The sequence below is a fragment of the Rhyacophila brunnea genome, unplaced genomic scaffold (assembly GCF_057557595.1).
Source record: "Rhyacophila brunnea isolate RB1 unplaced genomic scaffold, BYU_Rbru_1.0 scaffold_18, whole genome shotgun sequence".
Taxonomy (NCBI): domain Eukaryota; kingdom Metazoa; phylum Arthropoda; class Insecta; order Trichoptera; family Rhyacophilidae; genus Rhyacophila; species Rhyacophila brunnea.
The window spans coordinates 7,307,139-7,321,993 of NW_028232837.1; the positions used below are offsets into that span (position 1 = coordinate 7,307,139).

A 14,855-nucleotide genomic window follows, 5' to 3' on the forward strand; every position below is an offset into this window, starting at 1 on the left:
TTTTCAAGAAACGGTTGAAATATTCACAATTTACACATTTTAATGATAGCCTCGAACAATATAATCACTAATCACGGCATTTAAGACACTCGGGGTGAGGTAGAAATCAAAATAAACGAAAATAATACTTTGGCGCCCATTCTAGTTGGCATAGAAATCAGGTTCAGTTCAATATTTGGCTTCTTTTGCCGACACACTCGCGGAAACGGGAAGTTATAGGGTAAATATGCCTACAAATAATCGGTTTTAAATTTATTCCACCGGTCGACTGGATAAAATAGGAATTAAAAGGTCAATCTCACCTTCTGACACAAATAAACGTAAACATGACAACAAATTCGCCTCCAAAATGGCGACCATAGGTTTTGATTAGACGAATGGCGGTTACGTGTGTTGTCCCAATACAGGATTATTAGGATTGCACGGTTGCCAAGCTAATACTTTTTTTCTGTAGGCAATGTTTCCCTAGAATAAACGGACTTGGGAATTAATGGATCATGAAAATTATCCATTGTGAATCAACCAAAAACACAAAATAAATAACTTAAAAGAAATGATTTTTATTTAAATAGTTAGGTAAGTTAATTTCTTTTTGTCTTTTTCAAATAATCGTCTACTATAATAATTGTTTTTTATTAAATTTCACCTAACACCCAACCTCTAGACCGGCAAAATAGACACGACATAAGCTCGCGAGTAGCAAGATGGTCACGATTTACAATAATTAAATTAGCATAAGTAGGTACTTTATTAAATACTAATGGGTACGTAATTCCATATTTTGTATACCTATTTATTATAAATATTGTTATATCTACCTACTAGATTTTGATATTGTTGTAAGTCACGCAATATTCCAATAAATTATTTCAATAGTACCTACCTATTCATCGTCTAATATTTGCGTTCCGGCCAATGACATTATTAATGGACAACGCACTCAGTACAGTAGCTAGCAAGTAAATATACGTAGCGACATTTGCACATGCATAGGTGGACGTCACGCAATTTCCATTATGCGATGTCACGCATCGGGAATTTATAGCAATGTCATTTTTATTGTAATGGCGTTAGAACAGTATTTCTAGTGTCAATGTTCATTTGAGCGAACCCGTTCGAACCGAACCATTCGGCAGACCCGACAAAGAGCATCGGGAATTTATAGCAATATCACCTTTATTGTAATGGCGTTAGAACAGATTATGCCATTCGGCAGACCCGACATAAAAGTGAGTGTCATTTTTTTGATTCCGGCAGTGTCGTTGAGTACGTAAGGTGCATTACTTAATTAGTACATAACTATTATAAAATGAGATAGGTAACTATTAATAACGTACCTACCTATTTGCACAGGTTATTAAACTATTTTTTTTATTCAACGAATACTATTGCCATCAAGATGACTAATAAATATTTTTGCTTTACTAGAAACTAGAAACTGAGCGTAAATTATTATGAAAATAATCAAATCAAGCGTCAATACGATCGAGTTGATAGCTGAATTATTGTTCCGTGCAATAAATTGATAATTTAGTTGAGTCTGCTTTTTAAAGTAGTAGGTATTTTGTTATTGCCAAAATGTGACTTTTATGAATTTTTAATAATCTTGAGCATATTATATTTTGTTTTAAGAAAGCGCTTGTTTAATAACTAAATCGAGAAAATTTGCTGTAGATTTGCATTATCTTTTTTTTACTTGCAACATTTAAATATAAATTAGTGTGGATCTGGCAGCCCTATTACCAAAATACAATTCTTTTCCGGTCAAGCGTCTTGGTGAAGGTACGGAGTATTGCTGTTCAAAATTTAATATTCGGTTAAATCGCCGTAATCCATAATGATATTTAACGTTTTATTGTTTTAAGTAATTGTAATGTTGGACTGTAGGCATATGGCCGTGATAATACGTTGAAATTATTTTTATATTTAATAGATCGGCACGTGTGTACGTTGTGTCACATCGGTAAAATTTTGACAGGTCACTTGTTCTCGGTTCCCTCATGGAACTCGGCGCGGTGTCTTGTAAATTTTTAATTGTTTATTTCTGTTCAGGAAAAATGCTGCGTGTATGTGTCAGTGCCTGTGGAGCGGTCGTCATGCTATTTGACGATCGCGGTACAGACCGATGATGTGACTTCAGATCAATGAATTGAGATTGATTTTGTTGCTAGGTCTACCGCGATGGGTGCTTACAGATATATTCAGGAGTTGTACCGCAAGAAGCAGAGTGATGTTCTGCGTTATTTGTTGCGTATTCGCGTGTGGCAATATCGCCAGCTGACGCGTATGCATCGCGCCCCCAGGCCATCCCGTCCCGACAAGGCTCGCAGACTTGGATTCCGTGCGAAGCAAGGTGAGTCGAAAGGCAGATGTTGACGGTTTTTTCTTTTAACGTTTCGAGTGGGTTCTAATGGTACGTTTACATTTGACACTAATATCGTCATATTTATGTATGACACCATATTCACTTAAGTGTAAACAGTAAGTATATTTGTATCTGCCACTTATTTTGCGTGTGTCGACTCTCACCTACCACTTATTCAATCTACTTATATACGCAAATGTAAACACCGCGTTTTCGACAAGTTCGAACTTGGAGCGATATATCACCGAAGTTGGACCACCGTCTACTTTTATGTCAAGTACCTGACACAATATTCGTTGTTTGACAGATACCTAGTGAATTGCATATGTATATTTCTAAAACAACGGACAATCAATAATCATAGGTACACCATGAATGTATGCCCAACGTTTACGTTAATAAATGTACTGTAGCGATCTGTCAAAAATCATAGACAATGAGAAATAAATCGGATGTGCCGTGTTCTATGGATTTTGTTCGAAAATAAAATATCGCTTGTTCTCGGCACATACGATTAATTCTGATGCACTCTGTGAAGAAAAAATGCGCTTCAAATGGTATTACCTAATTCATTTTGGCCCACACCTGCACTCGTATTAGGTACGATAATATTATATTGAATATGCAATGACGATCAAGTGCTAGATATCGCAATGTTACTGTTAATCGTTCTTCTACGCATTTCTGAATTGTGTGTCTTGTTTTTTGGCAAAAGGTCAAATCTTGCAAACTAAAGTTCACAAATTGAGTTGGATCTTCGATTTTAAACTCTGACATTAAACGGAAGGCACCTAGTTCTTCTCGTCGCTGAATCCATTCCCGCACCCATCTAGACCATTTTTCCTCCTTTTTGTTGCCAAAAGACTTAAAATAATAACACTCGCTGCTTTCTTTTTTAACATTCCCATATTGACAACTGACATAACGTTTTTGAGAAGTATACAAAATAAGTGTCCGAATAAATTACAATATCATATGTAAACACCGCATATATTTATTCCAATGTTGCCATTGAATAAAGTGTCGAGACTTTATTTCAACGAGAAGTATACCAGAATTTTATGTCAGATCCATGCAGGTGTAAACAGTAAATGAAATTTTATGTCCGACACATAAAATAAGTATAACGGTATAAGTGTCAGATGTAAACGTACCATAATGGTACGTTTACATTTGACACTAATATCGTCATATTTATGTATGACACCATATTCACTTAATGGTACGTTTACATCTGACACTTATACCATTATACTTATTTTATGTGTCGGACATTAAATTAAAATTTGTGATAATGGTGCATCAAAATGTATGAAAATTTCAACCTTTCAATTAACGATTATTAGATCGAAAAGCCGATGCGCCGACAGTAAAGGGTATTTATTATAATTGTCTACATGGAATAAACTGTTTTCGAAAAAAAAAATATAAAAGCTCATGACCACCTCTGCGGCACAATGCCACAGAATCATATAAATAAGTAATCTATAATATATGTATTTTTCATTGAAATATGTATGTAGTCAATTATTTCTGCATAGTGAATAATTAACTTTTTTTAAGGTTATGTTATCTTCCGCATCCGTGTGAGGCGTGGAGGACGCAAACGCCCAGTACCCAAGGGAGCCACCTACGGCAAGCCCAAGAGCCACGGAGTCAACCAGCTCAAGCCAACCCGCAACCTGCAATCCATTGCCGAGGTAACTATCCTTTCATTTTGAATTATCGGGTATTTTTGATTATCACTGCAGACAGTGGATCTGTAGTGTACTCAATTCATTGAGTAGTCAAGAGTTAAGTTAAGGTTTTCTTGTGATAAGCTGATGATGATTGGTATGCACCACTCTGAGTACTGCTGAAAACTAACCCCTTTACCAACTGAGGCATTTCATCAAGACAAATCATTACCTTTGGCTCTATTATTTATTTTTTGCAATATTAAAGGTTGCAGTGAGTTGTTTTCATTTATATATTGCCCTTAATAAGGCCTCATAATTTGTAATTGTTTAAATTGGGCTGGTATCCCAATACTATATGTAAAAGGCATCGGTCATACAAATTCTGCATAACTGCGCCTCAACATAATGCCCCTATGTGTATACAGGAGTCACAATATTGTTTCATAGGAAAAACAGCAGTTTGCGCTTGCATCAATGTTTGAAGGCACTCATTATTGCCTTCGACTGTAGATCAAATAGTTATGTACTGCCATTATGTCGATATGCACCGAATTTGTAGCATTCAGGTATCACTTTTAGCTGTACATAGTTCAGGTATTGGCCACCCTCTTACCGGTCTGTTTAATCGCAGAAAGCATTATGATGCCAATTGGCCAATTTCTGGTAATGTCTTTTTATACACGAGCTTGAGAAATATCCTTCACAAAAATTTAAACACTGCTCAGTATGTATAATATCAATACATATTCTAGTTACATAGGGAAACATCTCATAATTTCAAGGTATTGGGTTAATAATACCATTTGATTTAGAAATCTATTTTCTTTACACATAATTCAGTCATAAGTCATAAAATTTAATAACTCTTTCTGGGATTAATCATTGATTATATTGTGTATGGGACTCCAATGGAATACCTAGTACAAAACCTAAATTCATTAGAATTTAAATTCAAATTCCATCAACGGTCGATAATATTAATAATATATGGGAATGTCAGGGTTGATTCTTCGTTAAACTGTAAAATTTCATTGTGGGTTGCTCACTACTTTAATAATTTTTGTCATAAATTAAGGCATTAAATAAAAATTTCAATCTCCATTATCTCAGTACAAAGTTTTTTGAGTTGTTTCCTAACTGAAGATATCGTCGGTGTTTTGTAAAAAGGGCGAATCAACCATTTTGGCGAAATCGAGATTTTAATGAAAATACAATATGTACCACACTGGCTTTGATGTGTAAAAACGGCGAAATTGCATCTCAACAGGAAAGTACTTAAAAACGATAATCGTAAGGGCAAATGAATATCCATTTAGTTATTACGTATAAAAAGCGAATGTGACATATTAGACCTTTTAAAATATTATATAATACCTATTATAATGACAGTATTCTTTCTAAGCTTTATTATAAACTTGTTAGATATTTATAATCATCCACAGGCAATAAACAAATAAATGTCAAAAGTTGAAAATCCTCCTGTAAAATAGCATTTTGGTTAATTCGCCCTTTTTACAAAACACCGACAATATTTCCCTATATGAAGATATAGGATACACTTTTGGCCAAATTTGCATAGATTTAATCTATTCATAGTTTTTTATGTAGTATAATGCCGTGACCACGTAGGCAACAAGTTGCTGGTAACAAGAAATTATAATTATCGTAAAATTTAATGAGGTTGCCAGCGACTTGTTGCTAATGTGGACACGGCTTTATTAGATTGATTTTGACGTTTCGTTTAGAGCAATTGGGGCCATTCATTGGTCGGCACATCGGTATGAGACTGTACGGTCAGTTGAGTTTTATAGCACTACTAGCCGATGTATCAAAATTGAATCCAAACTTTATCCGGTAAATATTCAAAATTAGAAGGAAACAAATAATAAACATATACATATATTATAGTCACTGTAGTCAAAACTGACATGGGGTCTACGATTTTAGCGGCATGTGAGCAATATTTCTCCATAGTAACCAAATTTCAAACCTAGGTTCACCCAAAATTTTTGTTCTAATACATAATTACATACTATATTATCATTGTTGAATGAGTATTTTTAATCTTTCGACTTTTTGACTAAATCACTTCTCTGAGATTTGGATTAAGTTGACATCACCTCAAATGTTTCTGTGCGATCATAATAGTCTTACGAAATGCGGACAGCATTGTAAATATTTAACTCTTGTTATCTTTCCATTAACAGGAGCGTGTCGGAAGACGGTGCGGAGGCCTGAGGGTTCTCAACTCTTACTGGGTCGCCCAGGATTCTTCTTACAAATATTTTGAAGTCATCCTCATCGATCCGTTCCACAATGTAAGCATAATGTTTTGTTCAATCATATTTGTATATTTAAATTTTAAACATTTTGTCAGCAGGAAATATTTTGGTGAATCAGAAAATCGTCTCACCAGATCTAACATGACATCCATTCATTAAGAGATGTATGTAGTTATTTAAAATGTGAATAGCTTTCTTGATTTCATATCTTCAATGATAACCTTTTTAGAATGTGATGTAGAAAAACCGAATCAGTTAAATTCGAGTTAATTAATATGAATTAATGTAAATCTTTAGAATTGCTTATGATGATTGGTATGCACCACTCTGAGTACTGCTGAATACTAACCCCTTAACAGTCTGAAGCAATTATAAAGATCCCGATAGTAAAAATCCAAATGTGATTAGTTCGAAATCATTTTTACTTCAAATCAAGTTTTAGCGCCAAGATTTGCATGATATTACATAAGTTTTAATATCAACCTTGCTGCTATGTTTTACAAAATCCCAGCGTGAAATGCTACCATTTATAATTGTTGAATCCTCAAATGTTTCCACCTTCCGAAATTATTGTTTTCCATTCTGACTATATGGTCAAAGACCATCAGATATCAGAGAAGATACATCGCTATAGAATATTCTAAATTAGTGTCATTTGGTACTGAACTGCAATATGTATTAATATTCTTTCATTCCCTACAATTTCTTCTCGATGAGGGTAAAATTTCTCATTTTGCCGGTGATATTTTTTCAGGCCATTCGCCGGGATCCCAAGATCAACTGGATCGTGAAAGCAGTTCACAAGCATCGCGAACTCCGAGGACTCACCTCCGCCGGAAAGTCATCGAGAGGACTCGGCAAAGGAAGGCGTTTCAGCCAGACCACCGGAGGATCGCGACGCGCTTCCTGGATCAGACGCAACACTCTGCAGCTCCGCAGAAAGCGTTAAGCTTCACAATCCAACATCCTGCATCATCGTCTATCGGAAAAGACAGATTCCGCCGAGTGCTATATCATGTTGTGTGTATTATAACGCTCGTCTCCCGGAGACAAAGACTATTCTGACCTTATGGAGTCATTCACAGCGGAGTATTTGTTACATCCTCGTAGATGTATCAAACACATTCTTCAGGGTTATGTTGTATAATATTTTTTATTTAATAAACGTACCTTGACTAAATCGACTGTTTTGATTATTTGAGCCATTTAAAGTTTAACTTTAACACGATCAATTTGATCCAACCTGTGATAGGATTACAACAAAGACCTTGGACTAGACCACCGATTGAGCCATGTGCAGTTTAAGTATTACATGACAGCATTTCTGGAATCTTTGTGGCAATAGATTTTCATTAGCATCAGCCATGTTTATAGCCACTACCAATCATGCAGTTGATGTTTTAATAAAATGTACGACAATATATTGGTAGTTTGCTACAAATTAATCTGCAATTTTAAATGACTTTCAGCTAATTCAATCATTGGTCCCAACATTTTTTTAGTTTCGCTGTCATATTTAGGCTTGTGTCTTTCAATGTCTTTGGTTTTCAATTCATATCATTGTCTGTTTCAAATCACCTGTGGTTGAATTTAATAATATGTATGTTATATTTTCTATAGCTTATTGATTCTTCGAAAACCGTTTCATGGGTGGAAATAATTTCACCGTCACATCTAAGAGGTTGGTAGTTTTATTCCATTACATGAACTCTGCATATTTGCAATTAATTTTAATAGTAACACGTCCTTGAATGATTTAATTTCTCTGTAGGCGGACGCCGATTGAGAAGATCCAATTTGAAGAAAACTATAAAAAAGTCTAAAAGAGCAGCATCAGTCACCAAGAAACCTAGGAAGGTGATTCCGCATCCCGTAGCTAAGATACGCTTCGATAACATCGGACATCTCCCTCGTTTTCAAGATGATAATTCTGCTTCCAAATGCCGTAATCCTGCATGCAAGGCTCGGACCAGGATCCTATGCGTCAAGTGCAATATGTATTTATGCATGAGGGATTGCTTCGAAGCCTATCACACACCATAATAATATGTAATTGGTTTTTTAACTGTTATATTTTGAATAGAATTTAATATTGTACTTGGAAGTTGATTCCTATGAATAGTGCAAATCAATTTATTATTACATAGTAATGTAATTACATGTGACTGATGACAACACTGTCTAATAAGATATTCTGTCACTCAACGCTCACTATAGTCAGAACCGTGACACGAAACTGTTAGCTTCGGTGGTTGTGTTAGTTCTTGCCCATACTTTGAATACAATTATATGGTAAATTGTTGTGATTGTCGCTACATATTGCAATAAATAGTAAAATTTTCATTCATTGTGAACATTTTTTACCACATGGCATTCGAAGATATCGTCTCTGTTCTGGCAGAACACACTAACTGGAGAATACTAGTTTTGAGTAATTTGACTTTGAATTTGTTTAAATGTTTGAAATGGTCTATCATGTGAGTTTCTTAAGTAATCGTAAAAAGGATGACTTTAAAATACAGACTGTTTATTTATTAAGAAGGTTTCCAGAGGGTAAAGTTTGAAATAAGGAACATTTTGGTATAACTAACTCAATATGTCATTTTTTCGAATTAGTGTCTTCTGCCAGAACAGTGACAATATTATAACACTATAATCGTAATTCACAATTCAGTCCAAAGATTTGTCTATGCACTAAGTAGTAATTGCAAGAATAGATTTAGTGAAAATTCTACATTTTATAATACTCAATATCGTTATGCCAAATTCACACTTGCACTGAGACTACCCAGTGTATTGTAGCAGTCGTGTTTGTCCTCCTTTGTGGACCAAATGGTATCGGGAAAAGTCTCAGCGAAAGTGTTAATCCGCCCTTAAAATATGAATGTATGATTTTATATCTTACATTGCATATCTGTGTACTGCGAAAAGGGTGAAAGTCTAAAATCCTTACTTTTTGGGACTTTGTACTGGAACTTCTATGTGAAATGTACTAATTTAGAGGGGTATTTGACTTACGATTTTTTCGTTTATGCATCCATTGTATCAATATTCATTTTGGTATATTTATCAATTTTAATTAAACCATGTTCCTATCAAAAAATATTTGTTTTTTCATAACCACCATAGGTAATGATTGTTTATAGCATTTGGTGGACCTTGCCTACTGCTTGGTCACTCAGTATGACATTAATTTGAATATTTCAATGGTTGAATTATATTTATGAAGTTGCGTTGGCCGTATTAACACATTAATTTGTACATATGTAAAAGGTTTTAATGCAGTGTATGTCATATATTGATATGCTGATTATACTCTCCTTGAATGTACGCACAAATTAGCGTATTGTCTGGAACTTTTGTTACCAATTATTTCAATCAGTCAGTTGAATTAATTTAGTGTTTCTTTTTCAGCGTCTATCGTCAGCACCTGTCCATCGTCTAGAAACATTTAACGTAAGCACCTTTTCATACTGTTTAAAAATTGATCAAAATATTAAATAATATTTCCTGAAATGATGGTTTTTAAAGTGTAATCGAATTGAATAAATGACGACTCATTAAAATTACATCTGATGGCATTTTCAAATATATTAGCGTATTAAATTTGTTAAAATCTTGTTACTAATGTATTTGTTATTCTTTTTATAGCAAGCTCAAATGGATTCTGTTGACTTCTGTACTTCAATATTTATTCACTTTGGTAAGTAAAATTTAATTTTACAAATTAACGTGGAGCGCAGTAATAATATTGTTGAGTGACTTGTCAATTATACGTAATTCATATACAAAGCTAACTAACAATATAGGTATATATATATATCAATAGTCAATCTTATAAAACTCATAAATTCTATTTAAGTATGCTAGTATTATTGAACGTACCTCTATGTAGGATTCTTGCACCCATAACTTGAAAACTGATCATTTCAAAAATCAATCCACAAATACTTCATTCGTGTAACCATAAGTTATAGTCGAACGTTCCGAAGATGGGTTTATAGCCCGAAAATGGCTGTCAACGTAAATAACTTGAATTAAAAGTGGAATTAACAAAAACAACTTTTTCAAAACCATTATAATGGGAGTTCTGCCAACTTAACACTAGTTCAATTAATAGAATCTCTGCTATCTGTTGACTCACTGGAATCATTTTCTTTTTGTGTGACTAACAAGTAACCTATCCAATGCAACTTGCTTTTGCCTCCTTTGGCCAGGAAAAGAAAAGGACCATCGGCTCAGTTGTGATCACTTGACACTCAGCAGACTGAGCGTATTGTCTACTATTTGTTTTGCAATACCTCACTCGTTCATCACATTTAAATTTATTATAAATGAAACACTCTCAGTAAAAGTTACTTGCAATCCAAGGTTTTATTGTATGTTCAAATGATGACAACTATTTTTATGTTTGTAAGAGAACTGTTGATTCTATGATTTGTCAACTTTCGTGGATGTCTGAAGAACACTTTTCCACCTGTTATATTTCTTTACAACCATTCTGCATACTAATACATATCTACAAATATTTTTTCAGGTATCATGAACATTCGGTGAAGGCAATCATCAGCAGGGAAATTCTACAAGCTATAAATTGCCAGACTCCGTATCGTCAATTCTTCCAAACCGCAGAGGTGAATATTAAATTATTAATTTTAATTCACTTTAATCCTAATTTGATAAATTTCGTTTAAATTATTATTGCAAATGATGATCACATAAGTGTAATCACATGAGGGCTAAAAAGTAGCTTACCATGATTATCAACTTCCGTGGATGTCTGACATATAACAGAAGTTTCTCGCAAGACTCATATGTTTTAATTCTGTGATCTAATCAATTTTTTTCTTCACGCATATAGCAAACAGCTTTGCCTGCCCTCGCACGTGGATACAGCAATCCCTTCAGCTGCACTTCATTACTGAGAATCGTATAATACGGTAAATATTATTTAATATTCGAATCAATCAATCTTTTCGTATTGGGGGGGGGGGCAGCTCCACACGCCTGCGATTTATTTCTCTACAACCTGTTGTCATCAACAAAAATTAAATGTCATTGCACTAAGTCCATTTAGGTTACGTGTATTTTGTGAATACTATCACATTGACATGGTGTTGCAGTTGAGGTGTTAGCCGGCTGAATGTAAAGATATTCTGCGCTGATTACATCGTTGGTGACGATTTTTTAAGACAACAGAATGTATAGCTACTATCAAACACAGAAAAGTTGCATACTTTGAGAATATTTAGTATGACTTTTACTCATAATGTAGGGAAAGCTATAAGTCAACAGCAGAAATGTAGGTAGAAGTCTTCGTAAGTGGTTCAATGTCAATGGCTTCGATGATCTGATACATCTGGCCCAGGATAGTGAGGTGTGCCAACCTTTGATCGAAGACAGCTCCAAAAGTAAAACATTAATGGTTTGAATGCGAGTGATTGATGTTTCGGCTTTATAATTTAAATCATTCCTACCCGTGAGATCGTGAAAGGATTTTTATTGTTCAACAACTCACTTTCCTTTGTTGGTGCGTCGAATAATGAAGATAATTTAGGTGAATTCTTTTTGACAAGTACATGATGATAACCCATGCACCATACTGAACGTCTATGTTGATAAACATACCCTTTGAATCTGACACTGTCTTTAATCATTTTTCATGTGACGCTGGAATTGAGAAAGGTCACTGATATAACCGATTATTATTTTCAGAAACCGAGGAGTTTGGATAGAGTATGATATCGGCCACCCGTCTGATGACAGGTAATTAATTGAAAAATATTGTATGTAAATTCTTTGATTGGTTTGTTACTTCTTGTGACTGCAACAGATTATTTTAGTTATTGATTAATTTGATTGTCTAAGGAAGAAGATGAAACACCTTTCTAGGTGAGATACCGGTCGCAATTATTAACCGATAATCTCAATCCAGAATGGGACAATATAATGTTTTTATATGAAAATTGGACTACATTGCTCGTATCGAGTGTGATATTCAAAAGATTGATATGAATTCAAACTATATACAGTAAAACCTCGTTAATACGAATTCCATGGGACCGAAAATCGAAAAAAGATTCAAATTATGAAATGGGGAAAAATATATAAATTTAAAAAAAAAATTGAGTTTCATCAGTATCGTCTACGATCATAGATATGCCTACCAAATTTCCGGTTCTGTGTGTGTTAATGGGTCATAAAATGTCAGGATTATTTTTATTACCTTATAAGTAATTTATGATGTTTTACGAAATTTCGAAAATAATGACTGGCTCATGAAATAGTGTACTTTATTACGATTTATTAAATATTTTTATATGCCAGGACTAATTTCGAATTAAAGGTATGGTTTTATGTGAAAATGTTCAAGGGACTTTTTTCACGAAGTTTTCGAATTATCCGTGTTCTTATTAACGAGGTTCTACTGTAGTCTCAAATTAAATAAAACAATTCAGTCTTCCAAAACATTGTGTAGACAACAATCTGTGTGTGAACAAACATGTCTTCACAGTCCGCTTTAAAGTTTTAAAACTAAACCCACACTCGCATCTGCAAACATTGCCATAAAATTAAATGTAGTTTGAACAGTTTCCGTCATACACATATGTGCTTCTGTCACAATTTTTGATGAAACAGAATACAAAAAATATATACATCTGTATCCAAACATCCAAACAAGTCCGGTTTAAGCATGAAAATAATAGAATGTTAACAGTATTTGAATATTCACACTCAATTCATTTAATGTTGAAGCATAACTCTGAAATGTTATTGTTGCATATCATTCTTTGGCAAATAGCGGAGACTGGGAAATACGTGGTATAACCAGCTACTGACCTCAATTTGAGGAGTTTGTAATGTTACCATAATTTGAACTGGTGTACGTAGATTGTTATGTTTTGCATTAAATATTCCTGACTTATTAATTTGTTTGTTTTTATTGTTAGATGGATAACTTCACCTCACAGTCAACTGATCTGCACCTACATCTTCTCGACTGTTCCGTCACCATGTTTTAGGTTTGTACAAATGTAAAAAATAGTTAGTGTTATAGTATGTAATCAATTAATCTGATCAGAGTATGCTTCTGGAGATTTAAATATACCATGCCGACTTTTTGTTTGTGTGGGGGTCTGAAAGAAGTAGATTAAAAGCCTTTCTAGGTGAGATGTCAGGACTTCCAGTGCCTACAATCTCAATCCAGAATGGGACAGTTCATTTTTCTTTAAAACAATCCATATTGAATAATTATTTATGTCCGGAATCTTTCCAACAATGATAACACAAGTCTCAGATAAAAAGTCAAAATTAATGCCTAATTGTGGATTGTTCTAATATTGTAAGATTCTATAATTATGTAATTAATTGTTGGTTTTCTGTCAACAGGTCACGGGACTATGGAGTGTTCAAGTTTGATGTTTCTCTGATGATGCTGTTGACATAGATTACAGTTTTTAGTGTTTGATTTATTTCTTATTTTTTATTAAAAAAAATTCTGTAATTAAAAATGTGTTTCATTCAATTGTCACTTTCATATTGTGGGGTTACTGCCAAAAGTTAGCAAGTCTTCAAATCATGTTATTGAGTAATTGCAATTTGACTTTAATTACTAACCAACATCACAGATCACTCAAGATATTTTAGTGTTGTAGCTTCCTTGAACTTGCTAATTTTTCTATTGGTTATATATTTTCTCAGAAGTGCTTTCAAAATTATGTGTATTCAATAATTGGAATGTTCCATTCTTAAATCTTGTGAATTATTCATTGAATAAAAAATGTATTTGAATATTATTAGTAAGTTCAAGGAAGCTACAACGTGATCCGTGACATCGGTCAGTAATTAAAGTAATACCTACTTTGATTTAAAAGCCGATAGCCAATAGTAGCTCAATTTAGAAAGTGCTTCAGAGAGTATTATAAGAGCTGTTAGTTAAAATTGGTCGTAATTAAGTATGGTACCTTTAGCGTAGTGGTCTATGGGCGTGAAACCGAGGTATCAGGTTCGATCCCTGCACTTTTTTTTAAAAAGTTTTTTCTATTGGTTATAATATATTTTCTCAGAAATGTATGTATAAGCAAGAAGTAATTACCACCAGATGGAAACGACCCGCACACTTCACTCCGCTGCCATGACAATGAATATCGAAAACTTAAAAAATCTATATAGACCAAAACTCCAACAAGAACCAATTATCCCATCAAGAATACATGGGGAGGTTACTACATACCTTCAAACGCCATTTATTCAGATGAAAGACATACATGCACTATCTACCAGCAAAGTGCAAAATTTCCGTGGATGCGAGGCTGTCACATGCCACTCGACTCCCCAAGGCCTGATGATCCACCCCCTCCCTATTCAATTACAGGTACCTCTTCATTTTTTTTCTCTTTTATTTTGTTAACTGTCAATTCATGGTGGACTGCATTGTATTGTTTTTATTTAATAAAACGCAATTTTTTTTGTAGTGCTTATTCCACTTTTAATCAATAGATTAGGACCGGTTTCGTCCGCCTCAGAGGG

The 14,855-nt window shown here is 34.1% G+C and overlaps 3 protein-coding genes across 4 annotated transcripts in view; 2 read left to right on the forward strand and 1 right to left on the reverse strand.

Annotated features, from left to right (window-relative positions):
- The window catches only part of vtd (RAD21 cohesin complex component verthandi), a 28,693-nt gene extending 28,274 nt beyond the window's left edge, over positions 1-419 (reverse strand). The window contains exon 1 of the mRNA XM_085945305.1: positions 303-419. The gene's annotated coding sequence lies outside the window, so the exon portion shown is untranslated. The remainder of the gene's footprint in view (positions 1-302) is intronic.
- Positions 420-1,756: 1,337 nt separating this feature from the next.
- On the forward strand, positions 1,757-7,506 carry RpL15 (ribosomal protein L15). 2 transcript variants are annotated; one of them, XM_085945297.1, is made up of 5 exons: positions 1,757-1,782; positions 2,053-2,353; positions 3,929-4,065; positions 6,252-6,362; positions 7,081-7,506. In XM_085945297.1, exons 2-5 carry the CDS (start codon positions 2,182-2,184, stop codon positions 7,273-7,275), a joined length of 615 nt encoding a protein of 204 aa, XP_085801423.1. In that variant the 5' UTR covers positions 1,757-1,782; positions 2,053-2,181; the 3' UTR covers positions 7,276-7,506. The 2 variants fall into 2 exon arrangements, with proteins under 2 accessions (XP_085801423.1, XP_085801422.1); XM_085945296.1 differs by having other exon boundaries at positions 2,172-2,353.
- A 2,480-nt stretch (positions 7,507-9,986) lies between these two features.
- On the forward strand, positions 9,987-13,510 carry LOC147073159 (uncharacterized). Its single transcript, XM_085945580.1, has 5 exons — positions 9,987-10,029; positions 10,886-10,960; positions 11,188-11,266; positions 12,042-12,092; positions 13,277-13,510. Exons 1-5 carry the CDS (start codon positions 9,987-9,989, stop codon positions 13,362-13,364), a joined length of 336 nt encoding a protein of 111 aa, XP_085801706.1. The 3' UTR covers positions 13,365-13,510.
- Positions 13,511-14,855: the final 1,345 nt, after the last annotated feature.

Excerpts from the sequence above, each read along its gene's own strand:
- RpL15 (XM_085945297.1), top strand. The coding sequence starts at position 2,182 with ATGGGTGCTTACAGATATATTCAGGAGTTGTACCGCAAGAAGCAGAGT. Across the intron at positions 4,066-6,251 it reads ACCTGCAATCCATTGCCGAG|GAGCGTGTCGGAAGACGGTG; the intron begins GTAACTATCCTT and ends TTCCATTAACAG. Across the intron at positions 6,363-7,080 it reads TCATCGATCCGTTCCACAAT|GCCATTCGCCGGGATCCCAA; the intron begins GTAAGCATAATG and ends ATATTTTTTCAG.
- LOC147073159 (XM_085945580.1), top strand. The coding sequence starts at position 9,987 with ATGGATTCTGTTGACTTCTGTACTTCAATATTTATTCACTTTG. Across the intron at positions 10,961-11,187 it reads AATTCTTCCAAACCGCAGAG|CAAACAGCTTTGCCTGCCCT; the intron begins GTGAATATTAAA and ends TCACGCATATAG. Across the intron at positions 11,267-12,041 it reads ACTGAGAATCGTATAATACG|AAACCGAGGAGTTTGGATAG; the intron begins GTAAATATTATT and ends TATTATTTTCAG.